Source organism: Candoia aspera, chromosome 3, assembly GCF_035149785.1.
Source record: "Candoia aspera isolate rCanAsp1 chromosome 3, rCanAsp1.hap2, whole genome shotgun sequence".
NCBI lineage: Eukaryota > Metazoa > Chordata > Lepidosauria > Squamata > Boidae > Candoia > Candoia aspera.
Window position 1 is genome coordinate 74,789,008 of NC_086155.1, and position 18,743 is coordinate 74,807,750.

Consider the following 18,743-nt stretch of genomic DNA (forward strand, 5'->3'; position numbering starts at 1 on the left):
ACCACCCTGTGAGGTGAGTTGGGCTGAGAGAGACTGGCTCAAAGTCACCCAGCCAGCTTTCATGCTTAAAGCAGGGTTAGAACTCACAGTCCCCAGGTTTCTAGCGTGGAGCCTTAACCACTAAACCAAACTTTCATTTTTCATTCTGTGCCATCTAGAGCAGTGATGACAAACTTATGGCACGCATCAAAAATGACACGTCATGACGTTTTGGGTGATGCCAGCATTTGCCAACACCCAACCAACTATTCTCCGTTTGAGTTACCAAAGAAACAACAAACAAAAGGCACTAATTCCATCCACCCATCTCCCCTGCCATCTCTGCCCTTTTGGCTGCACTGCACCCTGCCTTGCGGGGCAGCCAGTACCCCTGAACCGCGCGGCACTGGGACTACTTGCCACACCCCAGAAGCCACAGCCACCCCAGCACAGCTGCCCTCACCATCCCCAAACCCCTGCCCTGCCCTGCCCTGCCCTCTGCTGCTGCAGCTCACCTTGCATCTTCTTGCTCCCTTTCCTTTTGTGTGAAGTCAGTTCCTGCAGAAGCCATTTGGAATTTGCAGAAGCATTCCCCTTCACTCAAAGGTGCCCCTTCGTGCCAAAGCATGCCCCTTCATACAGTTTGCAATTGGCTTCTCCAGGAACTGGCTTTGCATGAAAGGGCAATACAAATATATTTTTTAAAAAATGTGAATATGTAAATTGTTTCTCTTCTGTTTGGGGGTGGGGGGACATACCAACAGAGACAAGTTAGGCATTTTCCAAATTTTTGACACACCAAGCCCAAAAGGTTCGCCATCACTGATCTAGAGGGAGAAAGTAGAATGGAGATAAAAAATAAAACCTCGTCTTCACCAATCTCGTCTATGGTAGCCACTCAATTTCTAAATTTTAATTTTTAAAGTACCATACCCAATCACTTCAAATGTGACTAAGATACTAACCAAGATGGCTGCTTTCAATGAAACTGAATTTTGTTAGGTCATCTGGTCAGACAAGGTGCCATGCAAACATGCCCATTACTTTTCTGAACTCCAATCATATAAATATTTTGTATTTTTAATTATTGAATTATTGTATTATTGAAAATCAGAATTTCTGGTACTGATTACTAAAGTACACTGCTTCTAAACAGTGGCTTCAAAGAAAAAACCCACCAATTTGTACTGAAGAAAATAATGTATCAACTCTCCATCATCCAGTCTGTCAATATGCAACTGCTGCATTTTTTAAAACTTGGTTTTCTTTATCTAGGTTGAATTTGAAAGATGTTTCGCCTATCTCACCCCCCCCCCCTTTAATCGTGTGTACATCTAGCTGGATTTGATCAGCCTCGATTTATGAGCAAGAAAGAGAAATTAGGGTTTGAATGTGTTTTGTTTTTGTGATATAAATGCCAGGGAAGGATATATGCAAGTCAATGTTACACTATTGCAATAGAAACCAATATTGTCCTAGATTTCTAAATAAGAATGCAACTTCTTTTCGCCGTTCTGCCATGTTTCAGCTGAATACAAAGAAAAGCTCAAGATGGATACAGTACTTGATTCCTCAAAGCAAGGAATTAAAGCTGTCGTTGCTTTAAGCCAGTGTTTCTCTACCTTGGCATGCTGGCTGAGGAATTCTGGGAGTTGAAGTCCAAACGTCTTAAAGTTGCCAATGTTAAGAAGCACTGGTTTAAGCCACAACTCCAAAATGCAAATATGAAAGTGATGGGAATTCTAATACGTTGCATCACGTTTGGACAACATCCCACGGGAAAAAGACTTGCTGTCAGAAAAGGGTTAGAGTGACCTTGTATCTCTAAAATCAAACCATTCCATCATCAATTAATAGTAAGGGATTAACTTTTAAGTACTTTTATACCTGTGCTAGAAAAGGTCAGAAGCCACTGTGATATGCTTTTTTGCTTATTCCTGCACCGGTTTAGCTTTTCCTGTTTCTTTTTTAGACTTGTGTTCTGTCGGTTTTATATTCTGCATTACGTGTCTTAATTATTTCTTGAACAATTACTAATTAATAGAAAAAGAAAAAAGAAAAGGGTTGAAGCGGCGCTGCTGAAGCCTCCACAATTGAGGATGGTTTTCCTAGTGGATTGTACATTTTTGAGGTATGACTGAAAATGTTAAGGGATGCCATACTTAAATCATACTTTCAAATGTTCACCATGTAAGAAAGGACCTCTCCAAGACTATGTGAGCTCTGATGAGAATTGGTTTGTTACTTAGAGAGAAAGCAATTAAAAGGATACCCCTCTGTGGTGCTTGAAATAGTACAGTCCACTCTCTCTGTTCGGCGCAATTCACGCGCGGGCTGACTTTGAGGCGTTCCCGGAGCACGCCTGACGGAGGGAGGGTGAAGGTTGCCCCGACTGGGTTTCCTAGAGGCGATCAAGTGGATCATGGAGGAGGCGTCGGCTGCTTCCACTTCTTTTTCGGGCCGCTGCTCGTCGTCTTCTTGCCCCGAGCGCCAGCCCCGTTACCAGTTCGGTCTTCAAGAGACGCCGGGAAGCGGCGGAGGCGCGGGTTTGAGCGACGAGGTCTTTCACCCTCAGCAAGGGAAAAAAGCCAACAGGGGCCCCACCGCGGCCTTCCGTCCGAGAGGATTGGAAGGTGGGCACTGCCGGAAGAGGGTCCGGTCACATCCCTTGCATAGTGAAAATGTACTCTCTTCTCGGCAGAAACGTCAATCCCCGGCTCACATTCCAAGACTAATCTAATAATAACTTCTAAGTAGATAGGAAGCATTAGCAGCAGCTAACTCTCTTCTCAAAGTTTATGCCTCTATAACAGTTTTCTTTATCCAGTTCTTGAATTGCTTAAACTTCAAAACTTACTCTATTAGGCTTCTTCTGACACCTCTGGTTATTAAACATTTTGTAACATTCATATCTTGACTTTTCCTCAAAAATTCAAAGTGTTATATATAGTTTTCCCTCCTTTCTCTGTAACAACAGCCCTGTGAGGTGTAACCTTTTATGACTGAGCGGGGAGTTGGTTCTCTTTGATGGCAATCCCACACCTTAAGTACACTCCATTGGCTCTCAATATATTGAACTGTTCACACATACTGACTTGTTAATCCTTGCAAGCTAAATATTTATGTCAATATTGGAATGATGAATTTTATCTTGGCACAAGTATCTCAAAGTCAGCATTTCCCATTATTATTTTTAGGTATGAGTAAATAAGAATATACAGCTTATATATTAGATAACACGTGCCCTATATGGGGGAAACAACAACAGATTTTACAATCATGGATAAAATATATAATTATTGGATAATGCACTGGACAACTTGCAACATTTGATGGTGTTAAAATTCTGAAGTTAAGCCACATTAAACATCCAATAAATAATAATTTATTAAACTTGTATAATATAAAGCTGTAATTATATATATGCACACAGACTTTAAATGAATGGCTGTAATCCTAGATCTGACCAGTAGAAAATAAGAGGTGGAATTCAAAGGAACTTCTAAACTAGGAAGTTAAAACCCTGTTTAATACAGCTTGGTTTATTTCTAAACGAACTTGCCAATGGTTAAGCAGTTAGAAAGTGAGAAGATTCTCCTCAGTAATTTTACATTACAATTATCATTGACTCACATCCAAAGCACTCTTTGGGCAACCATTCCAACAAGATGTATTTTCCTGTTAGATGTTATATTATTAGTCTGCATTTACCGGAGTCTTATTCTACTTAAAATTGGACTTGACATTTTGAGGAAGCAGTTGTTAATTTAAAGATATTCTAAATAATAATTCTTTAAAATGATGTGAACCTCCAAAATGTTTTAGAATTAAATCTCAAAACATGGAAGTATTTCAGAATTTTGATGATACAGTTATCTTCTCAGGTCTTTTCACAGAATATATGGGGAGGGGAGGGGTTCTGTATGTACACCAGGCCTTTTTGCTCATTATTTTTTTCCCTACTTGCATATAAATCTTGACCTTCTAAAACTAACTTCTGATTTTTTAAATAATATATTTCTGGACTGGACACCAATCAAAACAATGCTGTAATTCTGTGTCAATTTATTTTAAACTAACCACTGATTTTAATGGGGTTTTTGAACAGACACATAGAATTGTGCTGTGTCTTTTGTATTGATTTCTTAGAATTCTACAGAATAGGTATTAATAATCCAGTTTTTAAAAAACAAAGCATGTGTTTTGTTCTAAGAGGAACTATAGTTAGTATGTGATGCTAAGAGAAAATATGTAGATTTCAGATTATTGATTACTGTGGTTTAAATTAGTTTAATCTTAACTATATTAACTCCCACTGATTTCAGTAGATCTATTATAAATCTGTCTCCAACCCATAGGATTATAGCCAGTGATGTCATTCTACTAGCATAAAACTTTTATGACTAGCAGAAATTTGTTTTCTCACACAAATGTCATAGCTAGTCCTAATCAAATAATTTAAGACTTCTTGAAGCATATGGTATGCAACTGCTAAATAAGCATGCATAGAATTGTCCCACACAACAAATATAAAGAAAAGTACACATTTTCTACATTTTTATTTAAAAATATAAAATGGGCCTTAAATGTATTAAAGAAAGGTATCAGTATACTAATACAGAAGGTGAAATTCACTATTTGTAGCTTTATTTTCTGTTCTTCTAAAATCTCAAGCTAAATTTGGGTTGCATTCAGATTAATTTAGTTATACTTTGGTTCTGAAAATAATGGGATTAAGTAATTGATTAACTTGTCCCATTTTGTTCTATGAAACTTTCCTGTTTATTTCAGTGGGCCTATAGATTCTGTGTATCTGTTTTTCTGTGTAATTGAAAAGGACATCTATCTGGCTGAGCACAACCTAGTAATTTAGAAAGTAGACTTCTACCCTCTTTGTGACTTCAACAAGAAGTGTCTAGAAACTGACTCCAACTCATTGATTGGCTCCAACTGATTGGCTCCAACTCATCTTGAACGTGGATTTCAATAACCTGCAAGTGTCATTACCTAATTTTCTGCAGTGTCGTAGGTGTCCCCAATTTTAAAAAATGTCAGAATAAAATTACCTTGAAAAGTTTAGAACTCTTACGAGATTTAGATGATTTTCAATTTATATTTAAAATTTTTTCATATATAATATTTAAGTATTGGATATCCAAGGGCATCTAAGGGCGCAGTGAATGCTACGGCACTCCCAGGCACTGAATTTCCAACATTTTCTTTAAAAAAATCCAAATGTTTATTACTAAATAGTGTTTCAAATATCTTCCTTAGAAATAAAAAATTGCCATAATTCTATATTAATTACTTTCAAAGAAAAAATCTTTTTTATATTTATTAGATTCATATTTTGGAGACAAGAGTTCTTATGCAGAAAACATTAGCACAGTAAATTTGACAAGCCCTTCTTCAGTCAGAGATATAAAGATTTCTAGAATACGGAAAACGCCTCTCTCATCCAACCGATTAGGATATGGAAACCGGACTCCTTTCATGGGTTATTCAGGTACAGTTGGCTTTTTTTTTTAATCTGTTCAATCGTGTCTGATTCTCGGAGACTGCCTGGACAAGTCCCTGCAGTTTTCGTGGCAAGGTTTTTCAGAAGTGGCTTACCATTGCCTGCTTTCTAGGGCTGAGAGAGAGTGACTGGCCCAAGGTCACCCAGCTGGCTCTGTGCCTAAGGCGGGACTAGAACTCCCAGTCTCCCGGTTTATAGCCTGGTGCCTTAACCACTGCACCAAACTGGCTCTCCACAGTTGGCTTGCTTCTTTCCAAAAGAAGTAGAAAAATACTTGGACTTCATTTATTGAATCCAGACGGATATCAGTTTGAGTTAACTTAGATGTAGGTTACAAAGTGATCGTGAAGAGCTCCAGAATGATCTCTTTAAACTGGGTAAATGGTCAACCAAATTGCTAATACAGTGCAATGTAAGTATAAAAATATGCATGTTGGGACAAAAAAAAATATAATTTCACATATATACTTATTTAGATCTGAGCTGGTTATGACTAACCAGGAAAGAGATCTTGGATTCATAGTGGATAGCTCAGTTTTAAAGTTAAATTCCATGGTAGGGCTCATAGGAAGGGAGCTGAAAATAAAAACAGCCAATACTATAATGGCATTATACAAATTTATTTTAGAACTGCATCTAGAATGCTATATATAGTTCTGCTTGCCACATCTGAAAAGCAATATTATAAAGCTGGGAAAAGTGCAGCAAATAGCTTTCAAAATTATCACAGGGCTTGAACTCTGCTATGAGAAAAAGCTAGAACTCTTGGGATGCTTTCAGCTGGAAAAAAGGGTGATTGATGGGGGCAGTTGTATAAAATCATGCATTGAATAGAGGACTCTCTCTCCAAAGAGCTGATGGGAATGAGATTTAGAACAGGTAATAGAAAGTACTTCTTCACATTGTGCATAATTTATTTGTGAAAATCTTTACTGAAAAAGTGGTGATAGCTACTAACTTGGATAGCTTTAAAAGGGGATTGGATAAATTCATGGAACACAAGTCTGTCATGTTAGCTCCAAGTTGGGGGGCAGCGTATTGTCAAATATTGTTTGCAGGGGAACAGTGGCCAGACAGGAGCACCCTAAAGGTATATGGTTGGCAAAATATGATCTTACGCTAGACAGGTTGTTGAATATGAAGAATAGAACAATGGAGTAAATGCCTGAGTTGTAACATACAAATGAACAGGTTTGTATCCATTCTAACTCTGTCAAGGAAGAAATTATAGAAGATACAAAGAAAACTCAATTTCTCTCTATAACTATAGATACAGCCCAAGATACTGATAAGAAACATCAGCTTAGCCAAGTGATTCGCTATAGATTTATGTCTGAGCATAAATATACAGGAGTCCTTTTGGGGCTTTTTCTAAGTAAAAGATCAGTCAATGATAGAGTAGATTTAATGCATAACATTTTAAACATCATTGAAAGTAATGGGCTGAACATGTCAAAATTGTAAGGACAAGCTTGTGTTGGAGCTGCAAATATGAGTGGATTATAATCTAGGGTCTAAACTAGAATTAGCATAACAACAAAAACCTACATATTTCTACTAGTTGTTCCAGAACTAAGAAATTTTTATAGCATATACTGTATTTACAATAATTTTTCATATAGTATCAAATTATGGTATCCGCTCTCCCTATGTTATGTGTCAGCCCTTCAAGGTAGGCCAAGTCAGGAAACAGCACAAGGATTACAGGAATGCTACTTTATTGTTGTAGGGTAAGATAACAAAATTGTAAATGCTTGCCAGAGTTTCTCTTATACCAAGCAGAGTGTCATGAGTACTGATTGCGAGCAGGAGGGGGCCTCTATCCAGGGAGGAAAACGCATGCGTAGTACTGAGGAATTAAGCAGCCATTCAAAGAGACACAGATCAGACCCGCCTTAACTTTTCGGGTTTATCTGTCTGGGTTTTTCCCACGCTTCTTCAGTTTGTTAGGATTTTCTGTCTTATGTAGCAGCAATAAACACTAGAGACCTATTCCTCGTCTCAGCGTGATTCCTGACTGTTAGGACACAGAGTCAAGGAAGGGTCATTTTGAGTTTCTTTCTCATGAGAGTTGTCCCTTATTTTCCCTGAACAGTTTCTGCATACCTTCTTCAAGGTTATCTCTACATTCCTCTACATCATTTCCCCTGTCAGAATCAATGTCCCCTTCTGCATGTAAAGAAGATCCAGAGAGGTTGTTATGGGAAATGGCTACAGATTCATTGCCGCCACTCTCATTTGTAGATGGTCCTGACAGCTTCCCAAAGCCAATAGACAAGGTTTGCCATGAGAGTCAGAGCTGGAAAGTCCCCCCTCCATTTTTGTTGCATGGCAATCATTAAGGTAAAGGTAAAGGTTTCCCTTGACATTAAGTCCAGTCGTGTCCGACTCTAGGGGGCGGTGCTCATCTCCGTTTCAAAGCTGAAGAGCCGGCGTTTGTCCATAGACACTTCCATGGTCATGTGGCCGGCATGACTAAGCGGAACGCCATTACCTGCCCACCAAAGCGGTACCTATTAATCTACTCACATTTGCATGTTTTCGAACTGCTAGGTTGGCAGGAGCTGGGACTAGCAACGGGAGCTCACCCTGTCACGCAGATTCGAACCGCCAACCTTCCGATCATTACTGGAGAGTATATTGTGGTAGGAAGCAAGGAATTACCCTTATCCTGGGGCTCATTGTCTACTGATAGTGGTGGCAGACCACAGGAATGGGGCTTGTGAGGAATTTCAGGTGGAAATGGTGTGCAAGGTGTGGAGCATAGATATCTGTTGCACTTTCCCACAACCTCTCTGATTCAGAGTAGCCCTTCCAGTAAATAAGATATTCCAAATGTCTCCTCCTGCATCTAGTATCCCAGATACATTTCACTTCATATTCTTCCTCCCCAACTGCCAGAACCAAGATGGGGAAGGAGCAGCTTTTGAGGGCAAGTGGCAGAGGGGCTCCTCACAAATAAGCAGTGAGCAATAGAAGATGGATAAATCTTCACTGAAGCAGGCAATTGTAAATGAAAGGCCAGTGGGTTAATTTGCTGTTTAACTGGGAACCAATAAACTTCATGTGCAGCTTTACAGATGTATGGGCAGAAGGTAACAACAATGGAAAGCCACACCAAATCTCCCACCTCAGTCTTGGCACCCTCTTCGAGGTCAGAAGATCCAAAGATTACATTAATCTGAATGTCTAATAGTGCTTTAGAAAGAGTTGTGTAGTCTCCATCGCCAATGAAAGGTCCTTGCAAGGAATAAACACAGTCTGGCTTTGCTCAGTGACAGACCCAACAGGATGAAACATAGTCCTTGGCATCTGCTCTCACTCTCGGCCACTAGAACTCTCTTGAGCCACCCAGTGCAAGGTTTTAATTCTTCCCCATGTATAGCAGTTCTATTGTCATGGCATAGTTGCAATATTTCTTCCCTCATAGGAAGGGGAACATATAAATCACTGTTGTGAAGCAACTATCTGTTGTTCATAGAGAAAGGGGGTGAATTAGTCTGTGAGGCTCCCTGGAAGTCATCCATCCAAGCCCTGGTGTTAACCCTTCATGGTAGGCCAGGTCAGGAAACAAGGATCCCAAGGATTATAGGAATGCTACTTTATTGTAAGGTATAATAACAGGTTCTTGAAAGCCTGCCAGCATTTCTCTGTCCCCTCTTGTAGCAAATAGAATCATGGCAGGGTTCTTTTGGGGTTTTTTTCCCTCACACCTCCTTTCACGGGACTGAGTTCTGTTCAATTTTTCCTCAACTGTTCCTGCATATCTTATTCAAGGTTATCTCTGTGTTCCTCTATAATATGACACATTAGTAGAAAATTATGCTGAAGACAGTATTATTAATAAGATAGGCAGCATTCGTCTGAAGCTCTTGTAGCCATTCATTTTTATGTCAGAGATATCCACAAAGCTCTTTGTTCTCCTGGGAAAGAGAAATGAGATAATAGAATCAAGATCTCTGAAATGTAAATGGAGTAATTCCAGTTCGTGTTTTTGACCAGAACTCTCTTGAGCATCCAATGCAAGGTTTTAACACAAAATAGGCTCCAACATTTTTTTAATCATAATTCTATTCAAAACCGTTACAGTCACCACAACCTGACCTAAGCAAGGCTACAGAGCTTCTCAATAAAGTGCAACATGCCAGAGATCAGTTCTGTACAATATAATGCATGATTGTGCTTTGGCAATGGCCCAGTCTTGAGAACGTATTTCAGAAATGTCAAGATCCATGGATGTCATGGGTGAAGAAGGTGTCCTTTTTGAGGATCAAAGACCACTTTTTGCAGAGAACATTTACTCTACATGACTGGGCATAGATTTTCATGCTTGAATAAAATAGTTTCTGCATATTATGCCCTGTAGCCATCAACCATGACATCAGCAACTGATGTCAACATCTTGTCTACAGACCTGGAAAACATATGATCAAGAAATACAATAGTGACATTGGACACACTTCTGTGGAAATTGCTCTCATTCAGATCATTACTGTAATCTGATACTGCTTTCAACAGTCATAAATAAAGGAAATGGCAGAGCGTCTATGGATAGAAAACCATGCTTGGTCATCAAATATTGTTGAAGTTTGCCCTGAATGTCGGCTTTTTAAAAACCATACCTGTTACAGTAACAGCTACAGATTGGTAATTCTTTAAACTTGCAGTCAATGCAAAGCAACATGTTCCAAGAACGAGTGGCTTGTTGGTGCTCTCAATTGAGAATGAGCATGCCAGAAAATGGGACATTCTGGATATAATCACTGTATTTGCAAATGAAAAGTCATGGAAGAAAAACTTCTAAATAACCCTTTACAACTCCACTCCTGTGATCCCTACTTGTAAACAACAAGGATAATGTTGCTGGGTCCTGATACTGACCCATGTGGTTTGTACAAAGTTGTGCTGGATATGAGGCCACACAACACAGACATGCAGTGTGGATGCTCTGGCTAGCAGGCCACACAGCCCAAGCAGAAGAGGAGGGAGCAGAACTTCTGTGTACCATTGCCTGCCTGCATAGAAGGGAACCTACTGCTGTTGCTGTTTCTAATTTATCAAGATTTGGCTTGACTTGCGGACATGATGTTTTATTTACTATTATTGTACTCAGTACACGCTGAGTCTCAAGTCTGCATTTAAAAATTTTAAAAACCAGTTTGGTTTGATTTACTGCTGAGCTTTGTATTGTTTAAGTTATGATTGCAATCTGTATATTCTCTTGGTGTCAGTCTGCATGGTATGATGATCTCACTTTGCTTTCTTTGCCAAGAGCCCATTTCAGCCTAGCTATACCCATAAATAAAGCATGCTACCAAAGGTCCAAGCCTAATCTGAAAGTCCTTGTTAAGACATTGAGAATATCAGTGTTCCCATAAAATTGCTGTACAGTCTGTGCCCTTCAGATATGCTGAACTACAATTCACCAATTGAAGAAGACTATTATACAGCCCATTAAATGAATGTAATAATTGGCCCAAATTGTTCTTATTATACTCTCTTCTTACAATAGGGTTGGAGCACATAGTTCTCTATTTTTTCCAGAAGTTTCCCTAATTATAGGAGACTTTGAAGTATGGGCCAGTCAGTTGTTAGATTACTTTTTGAAATAACTACATGACACACATTTGCCAGTTCAAATTGGCAAAAATACAGAGAAAGGCTTCCAAACTAACAGCACTAAATAAAGCAGCTTTCCTCAACTTCTGCCCTCCAGATGTGTTAACTATGTTTAGCCAATATGGCTATGTCACTAGCATGAAGGATGGTGTAAAAGATATGTAATCATTAAATAATAATCCATAGACTTTATAAATTCCTGTTTAAAAATTAATTTTTCTTTCTAAAAATCCTTTTTTCCTGTTATTTCAAACAACTAGGGAAGCACATATCTTGGGGATAATTACAAGTCTTAGCCTAGATTTATTAATAATTTGCATGATATTTAAGGTTTTTGATAATTGATATTGTATATTTTCTTCTGTAGTTGTTTAACTGGACAGCAGAGGGCAGTGTAAAATTACACTAGAATTTTTAAATTATTATTGAAAGAGCTAGAAATCTGAGGTTAGTTATAGCATTAAACAACTGTAAATTACAGAGCCTGCAGGAGAGAAGAAATTGAAATGGAATATCTTATGCTTGGGATTCAAGCCAGCGTTTTAGAAGTAAAATTTTAGAGACTTCCCAGATACACAATTTTGCAAATACTAGGTGATCGTTAAAAAAAATACTTAAGTTATTTCAGATATAATTTGTACAAATTCCATGTTCAGATTCAACAAAGGCCTATGTAGAATCATAGATACCGAAGGGGTCATTTAGATTTAAATGAATGAGGTTACTCTGGCAAGATTTGTCTTGTCAAATCCATGTTTTCAAGATGGTTACAGGCTGATCTCTTTATGATATTTATATAGATGTCAGAGTGACCACCCTAAATTATAGATGTCATGTTGACCAACCTAAACTTGTTTCTTCAGGGATCTCGATGCAGGGGAACAGCCAGGAGGCAGTTAGAGATGAAGTGGTGTCAGACTTCCAGGATGCCTACTGGACACACCTTAGAACATATAATCATGCTTACTGTGTAGTGGTGCCTGCTGCAAAGAAGGCTTACTTTGTGGTGTCCATTGCATCCTCGAGTAGTTACCCACCTGACTTCTTCAGAATGGTAAAAAGCTTATTGATATCTGCCTCAGAAAACCAGTAATGGAACCCTCAAAGACTTGCTGTGCTAGATTTGTGAGGCACTTTGAGGATAAAATACTGCTATCTCAAGATGGTTCAGTGTAGGAAGCAATATATTAATGCATTAAGTAAATAAATTTCCATAGTATTTAGTATCTGACATGTTTTTTCAAGAGCTATCACTTGCAGATCTCTTTGTACATTGACAAGGGAGAGAAAAGCTAGAGCTTTTCTAGTAGGTAGAGCTTCAGTTTCTGGCCTGCAAATATCCAGATGGCCACTAGATGGAAGCAAAAATTCTAGCCTTTTACTGCCATTTATCAGTTGTCTGGATTGTTGCAGCCTAGAGGTAGTAACCCTAGTGATGATCACCAATTTAAACAGCGTGGGAGATTATATATATTTATAAAAGATAAGGCTAGCTAGGGATACTAGTAATGATCATTATATATTATACAGTGAATGAGAGCCAGCATCCCTCTAAATACCAGTTAGTCTGAAAGATTAATGAAAGAGGCTTTTTCCCAAATGAGCTGCTTGTGAATTTCCCACATGAATACATTTGGCCACTTATTTTCTATGAATTTCATTGACCTTAAATTATCTTAAAATGCATGTCATTATATTTTTATTTTAATTTACAAACTAATAAATTTCTGCTTGTCTGGGGTGTCTTCTGAATGTACAGTTTATAACCCACTATCTCATTTTTCAGTAGCTTTGTTTCATTAACTTCCAAAATGACAGGTGTAATGCACGGGTGGGTACTTTCCCCTGAGACCTTCCAGTGATATTTTTACCTCCTTTTAGCTGTTTGGGGGAATTTAAGTGTATGAATTGGAATGGGAGATCTTTAGAGCATGTATCTGGGAGCAAAGTGTTGCATTTCCACCCTTACAACTCCCTAAACTATCTCAAAACCATTTCAGTAACCACATTTCAGCAACACAATCTATAGGGGGGAGGACTGAGATGGGAGTAGCTTACCTGCTTCTTTATTTAAAAAAAAAACTTTTTTTTTAAAAAGCACACTGCTGAAGAGGGGCCATTTTGCCACTTAACATCAGCAGTTACGATATTTGTGGAGCTGATGAGGCTGCAGGTGGAGGTCTGAGGGCCTATGACTTGCCCACCCTGTGTGTAATGAAGTGAGTAGGGTTGCTGTTCCATTTGCCAACCTCTTTGCAAGGTACACCAGTAGGCAAGGGATTTCATTTCTTGCTTTCTTTTTTTTTTTCTGATCCTGGAATGGGAACATTTCCCATGCAAGATAATATTTAATTAGCGAAGAGTGCAGAACAATCCAGTTTGCTTCCACTTACCTCCCTCTAGACACAGCTAGGTAATTACATGTATTATGTGCAAAATGAATAGGTTTGAATAAACATATTTTACTAACATTCAATTTCATGTTACAGAGATAGTCTGAGCTATAAAACAATTATAATTATATAAATGAAATTTCTGAAAACCATTGTGATATTGTATTTTTAAGCAATTGGTAATTTATGTTTAAATCCCATATAAATAAAAAGAAACCTCAAACAAATATCCCAAATGATTTTTTAAAGCTTGCATCCTAATGATTGTAGCAACATAAACACACAGTTAAGTTGCAAGACCCAAACATTGACCTAGCAAAGTCTGTGAAGTGAACTGACAGGAAGAATATAGTTACACTTTGGAGCTATGTTTGTTTTTCATAAACTAATAATAGCCTGATGAAACAATGAGAAGATAAGCACGTTCCAGACAGAAAGACTATATTCTTCCAACCAGAGGAAAACGACCCCTAAAATGTAAATTTAAACCTGAAGTATTAAATATAAATTTAGACCTGAAGTACTAAATTTGGTAATATAATCCACCAAAGGAAAAGGGAATTCAAATTCAGTTGTTTCCTAGTCATTTATTTGTTTGTTCAATTTCTGAAAGATTAGTTGATTTTTTAAAATCAAGTTACAGTTTGATATGTTGATTTTCATACATTTGGCATACTAGTACATTTTGGCCAGTATGCCAAATTTTTTAAAATTATGGTGTTTCTAGGACAATTATAAACACCATTCATTTTTGTAAGTTTTTTTCAGAGCAGATCTTGGTAGACTAAGTCAAAACTCTAAATGTATCTTTCTCAGTTACATCATCTTCAGCAGTCTCCACTCACAGTATTGCATCTGTTATTGTGGCTGTAATAGAAGGGAGAGGACTTGCTAGAGGTGAAGTAGGAATGGCAAGTATTGACCTAAGAAATCCAGAAGTAGTGCTATCTCAGTTTGCTGATAATACAACATATACCAAGGTAAAATCTGAATGTTCCTCTTTATTATTTAAACTACTAAGATCCTTGCACTGAAGTCAGCAGAATTATGTGTAGCAACAGTTCTGGCCAATTGCATTAGGATTCTAAATTTTTCTGATTGCTTTTTATTGACATTGTGATTGGACTTGGTTGATTGCAAAATCATGATAAAGCTGTATGTGCTAAATGCAAATAAACATTGTTATATTTATAGAAAATGGTTTACCAGTAGCAATAACAATAAGTCATAGTCATAGAAGTTAGTAGCCCAATCGTGTCTGCTCATCCAACAAGATCTGGTAGAATGAGCTCCTTCCATATCCCTTGTTCAGGGAAGACCATCTATAGGGACCACAGAAATTAGTCTACTCAGTTGCTGCCCCCTCTCTGTATAACACCTTTTTCCCAGTTATCCAAATAGCCCCTACTACTTCTTTAGGAAGACCATTATAACATGGTCATGCCATCCAGCATTAAAGGCTAGAATGATGTGAGCTTACCTTTGGCAGTGAAATATTTACTTATTTTTAGTTAAAGAATATTTTAATATTATTAATGTTATGGGTATTAATTGTATCACTTATATGTTTTGTTTATATTGTATTGTTTTAATGTGACTTAAGAAGTGCAGTGCATGCTATTCACTGTTGTTAGCTCTTGGAGTAGTCTATAAGCCAAAAAAGGGGGAAAAAAAAGAGAACATTTGGGGTTCCAGGCTCTATGGAAACTTATCAGGGCATATGCCAACAATGAATGAAACCAGAGTCCATTGTGTATTGAAGTAGCACACTGTAGATGGCTGGAAATAGTAGCCTATAGGCGCAGAAAGATAGACAGTGGTGACAACATTCCAGCATGAAGGGCTAAGATCTGCAACTAATGGATGGGACCAGGCTTCTTTTCTTGCTGTTTGTCTCAGTAATAAGCAAAACTTACCTGATTTGATGGAAGATATATAAAGGTTTTAATGCAGTACTGCATGACAGAGAAAGCTGAAATACTGCTCTGGGATGATAGGCAGTGGGAGTACAACAACCACATTTTATGAAGGTTTTGGTAGACATACTGTATATTTTTCATCACATAGGAACGTTTGCCATTGTTTTCTTCCAAGATAACTTTTCCCAGTTTAACCTACAGTCCTAGGATTTTCTGGTGATTTTCCATCCACTACTAAGTTAAAGCCTGCTTAGCATTTTGAGATTGGCCAGACTTGGCTGGATGCTCCCACCTATCTAAGGAAAGCATAGTTTATATATGTGTAATTGAATGAAATCTATATTCTTGTCTCAGTCTCAGAAAGCCCTTTTTACCCTATGTAGGTAAAACACTTTAAGTCAATTTAATGGGTTTGTGTGTCATTACCCAAAGAAAAACCACTTTTATGCAATTTTGGGTAAATTACCCAGGTTTGGGAAGCACTGGTCTAAGTTTAGATGCAGAAATGTGTTTACTTATTTTACTGGCATCATATAAGTGATTACAATAAAGTTTTTGTTTTTTTTTAAAAAACCCACTACTTGATGTGTTCTGAACACAGTCCAAATATACCTTTTTACTAAATTGTGTTGTGCATTTTGTAGGTTATCACCAAACTCAGAATTTTAACACCCTTAGAAATAATAATGTCAAATACTGCATGTGATTCAGGAAATGCAACAAAATTGTACCGTTTGATAGCAGAAAATTTCAAGGTATGTTTAAAAATACTAGTTTATTTTCAAAAATTCACATTGTAGTTATTTCCCAATTTTATAGAGTACTTGGTTATACCCAGGTCCTGAGGCACTCCTGCTAGAAGACGTAAGTAAAGCAAGAACAGAATTAGCTATCCCATTTACCCTTTCATCACAAGATATGAAAAGGTACAAATAAATGTATCTCAGGGATAGCCGTTATGTTCCACATTAGTTTGGATGCATCTGAACTTGCATCTGACCTTCTGTGGTTGAAGCCCTTTCTCTGATTTAGAAAGAGAAATCTGATAATATTGTGGCCCCTGAAGCATCTTTACAAGGGCCATATATTATTTACAAGGGCCGTATAATATTTACTCTGTTTGAATAGAAATAAGATTGTAATCAAATGGCTAGACCTGATAAAGGTGAAGTCCCCTTTTCTCTCAGTCAGTTATCTGTGATGTGCCAGATCAGTGCTTTCATTTGGATTATATGCTGGATAATAAATGTTTTACAAGCATACTGACCCTGCACTGAGGAAGAGGACATTTAAATTTCATAGGTCACCTTCCTTTCATCTTTGATTTACATTGCAACATGAAAAGAAAGGATATCAGAGAGTGCTCTCTTTTCCCAGCAATGGCCAGGTCACAATGTCCTAGTATCTCTCCTCCATTTGTTATTTTTTCAAAATTTACTTCCAGGCCATTTCTGATTCCCTATTCTTTCCAATCTGCATGATGCATATCTTAAGTCCTTATTACCAGTTCATATTCTTCCCCCATTAATAATCCCACCCATCCTGGTACAGGTATGTATAAATATAAAAAAGCCTCAGATCTGGGAAGCTGTTGCCATCATGAGCCTGAGCAGAGTCAAGGACCTGAATCCTGCAAAGAAGCTTTACCATCAAAGACATCAAGAGTTTCTTGGGAATTGTAAGTGAGAGGAACACTAGCAAGCAGAAAGGAAGATGTGGAATTGTTCTCTTCTTTTCATATACCCAAGCAACATAATCTTGTTGTCTGCCTCAACTTACAGTGCAGTGCTAGTAATAATTTCTCTTAAAGTAATTACTTTAACTGCATGTGCATGCTAGAGCTGTTATTTCTGAGCTGCACGAATATGGGCAATCGCTAGAAATCAGCAAAGCTAATATATACATCTGAATCACTCCTGTAGCAAATCCATATATTGCCTTTTATCAGTATCTGGGCCTAAATCCATACTGGAAAAATACTGTTTTTAATTCCTTTAGAATATTGGTAGCACACTGGAACTGTTTTTTGTAAAGATGCCTTTGCTTCCTTTACAGAATGTGACTTTTACCACAGTCCAGAGAAAGTATTTCAATGAAACTAAAGGTTTGGAATATATTGAACAATTATGTACACCGGAATTCAGCACTGTTTTAATGGAAGTTCAGTCCAAGTATGTATGTTCTAAAAACAATTCATTCACTTTAGTCTTCCATGTTGTTAATATTTTGTCTGTCAGTAACCTGGGAGTTCTACCTATAAGTCGTCTTAGTCTTCTATCTGAATCAGTAATATAAGCATTTTTAAATATAACAACACATGCTGACTTTGACCCAATTCGTATTTTATATTGAAATGGATCCAAGGGACATGAGTAAGAGTTCCAGTGGTTGCCCTTCTATGGGCCCTTTGGGTCCCATGAAAAGACAAGGGATGTGAAATGCAAGAATTCAGTGAACATGGAGGGTAATTAACAAATGAAAGCCTCTTGTATTTCCTATTTTGGTTTGGATTCAGGCCATTATTTTGTAGTCATTTTCCTGGCTGATGATTCATTTATGAATGACTCTTCTTTTCTTTTGCTTTTTCCATTGCTGTGTGTTAGATCACATGATTAGATGATTCTGAAAAAGGAATTTGGAATTACGTATTGTTAGCTTAATAAACCCTTATTCTGAATAATTGTTTGTAGGATTTATAAGTATCAATTGCAGTGTTAAACTAAGTTCAGTGGAACTAAATTTGATTTTGAAACCTCAGCTATACTGAACTTTCAAGTAAATATTTTTAGGATCTCTGGTTAGACTGTTCTTAAATAATTGCAGTAACGTAGAAAATCACTATTTGTTTCTATGTAGTTTTCCCTAATGGATTGTATTCATGATAAAATCCCAGAAAATTAACTTTCAGTCTATCACCTCAGTTTCTTAAGATCTACAAATTGTGGTGTTACACTGAGGTTTAACATGTCCATCTGGAATTTTTTTCCAGTGGAAGGAATATGCAGAGCTTATTATTTCTGTCAAATGGAAGACCATTATATAAAGCAGGGATTCTGAAACGATGGGTCAGTCTGGAGTGGATCACAGAGCCAGATCACTGGTCCAAAAGGGGAGCAATAGGCTGCATGGGTTGCAGGGCCAGAAGGAGGTAGGAAAATGTGCAGCAGAGCTAGATCAAAGACCAGCAGTAGCAGGGCTTAGGAGCAGGGTCAGGGGATCTGTGGGCAGGACAGAAGGTATCAGGTCAGGAACACCTTGGAGGCTGGTCTTGCAGAAGAGAGATCTGGAGTCACTGGACATCTCACTGAGTCACCT

The 18,743-nt window shown here is 37.8% G+C and overlaps 1 protein-coding gene across 1 annotated transcript in view; it reads left to right on the top strand.

Moving 5' to 3' along the window:
* The first annotated feature begins 2,401 nt into the window (after positions 1 to 2,401).
* MSH4 (mutS homolog 4) overlaps positions 2,402 to 18,743 on the top strand; it is a 68,215-nt gene continuing 51,873 nt past the window's right edge. Inside the window, exons 1-5 of the mRNA XM_063300147.1 lie at positions 2,402 to 2,612; positions 5,321 to 5,485; positions 14,326 to 14,489; positions 16,073 to 16,183; positions 17,484 to 17,599. Of these exons, the coding sequence (XP_063156217.1) occupies positions 2,402 to 2,612; positions 5,321 to 5,485; positions 14,326 to 14,489; positions 16,073 to 16,183; positions 17,484 to 17,599 (767 nt within the window). The remainder of the gene's footprint in view (positions 2,613 to 5,320; positions 5,486 to 14,325; positions 14,490 to 16,072; positions 16,184 to 17,483; positions 17,600 to 18,743) is intronic.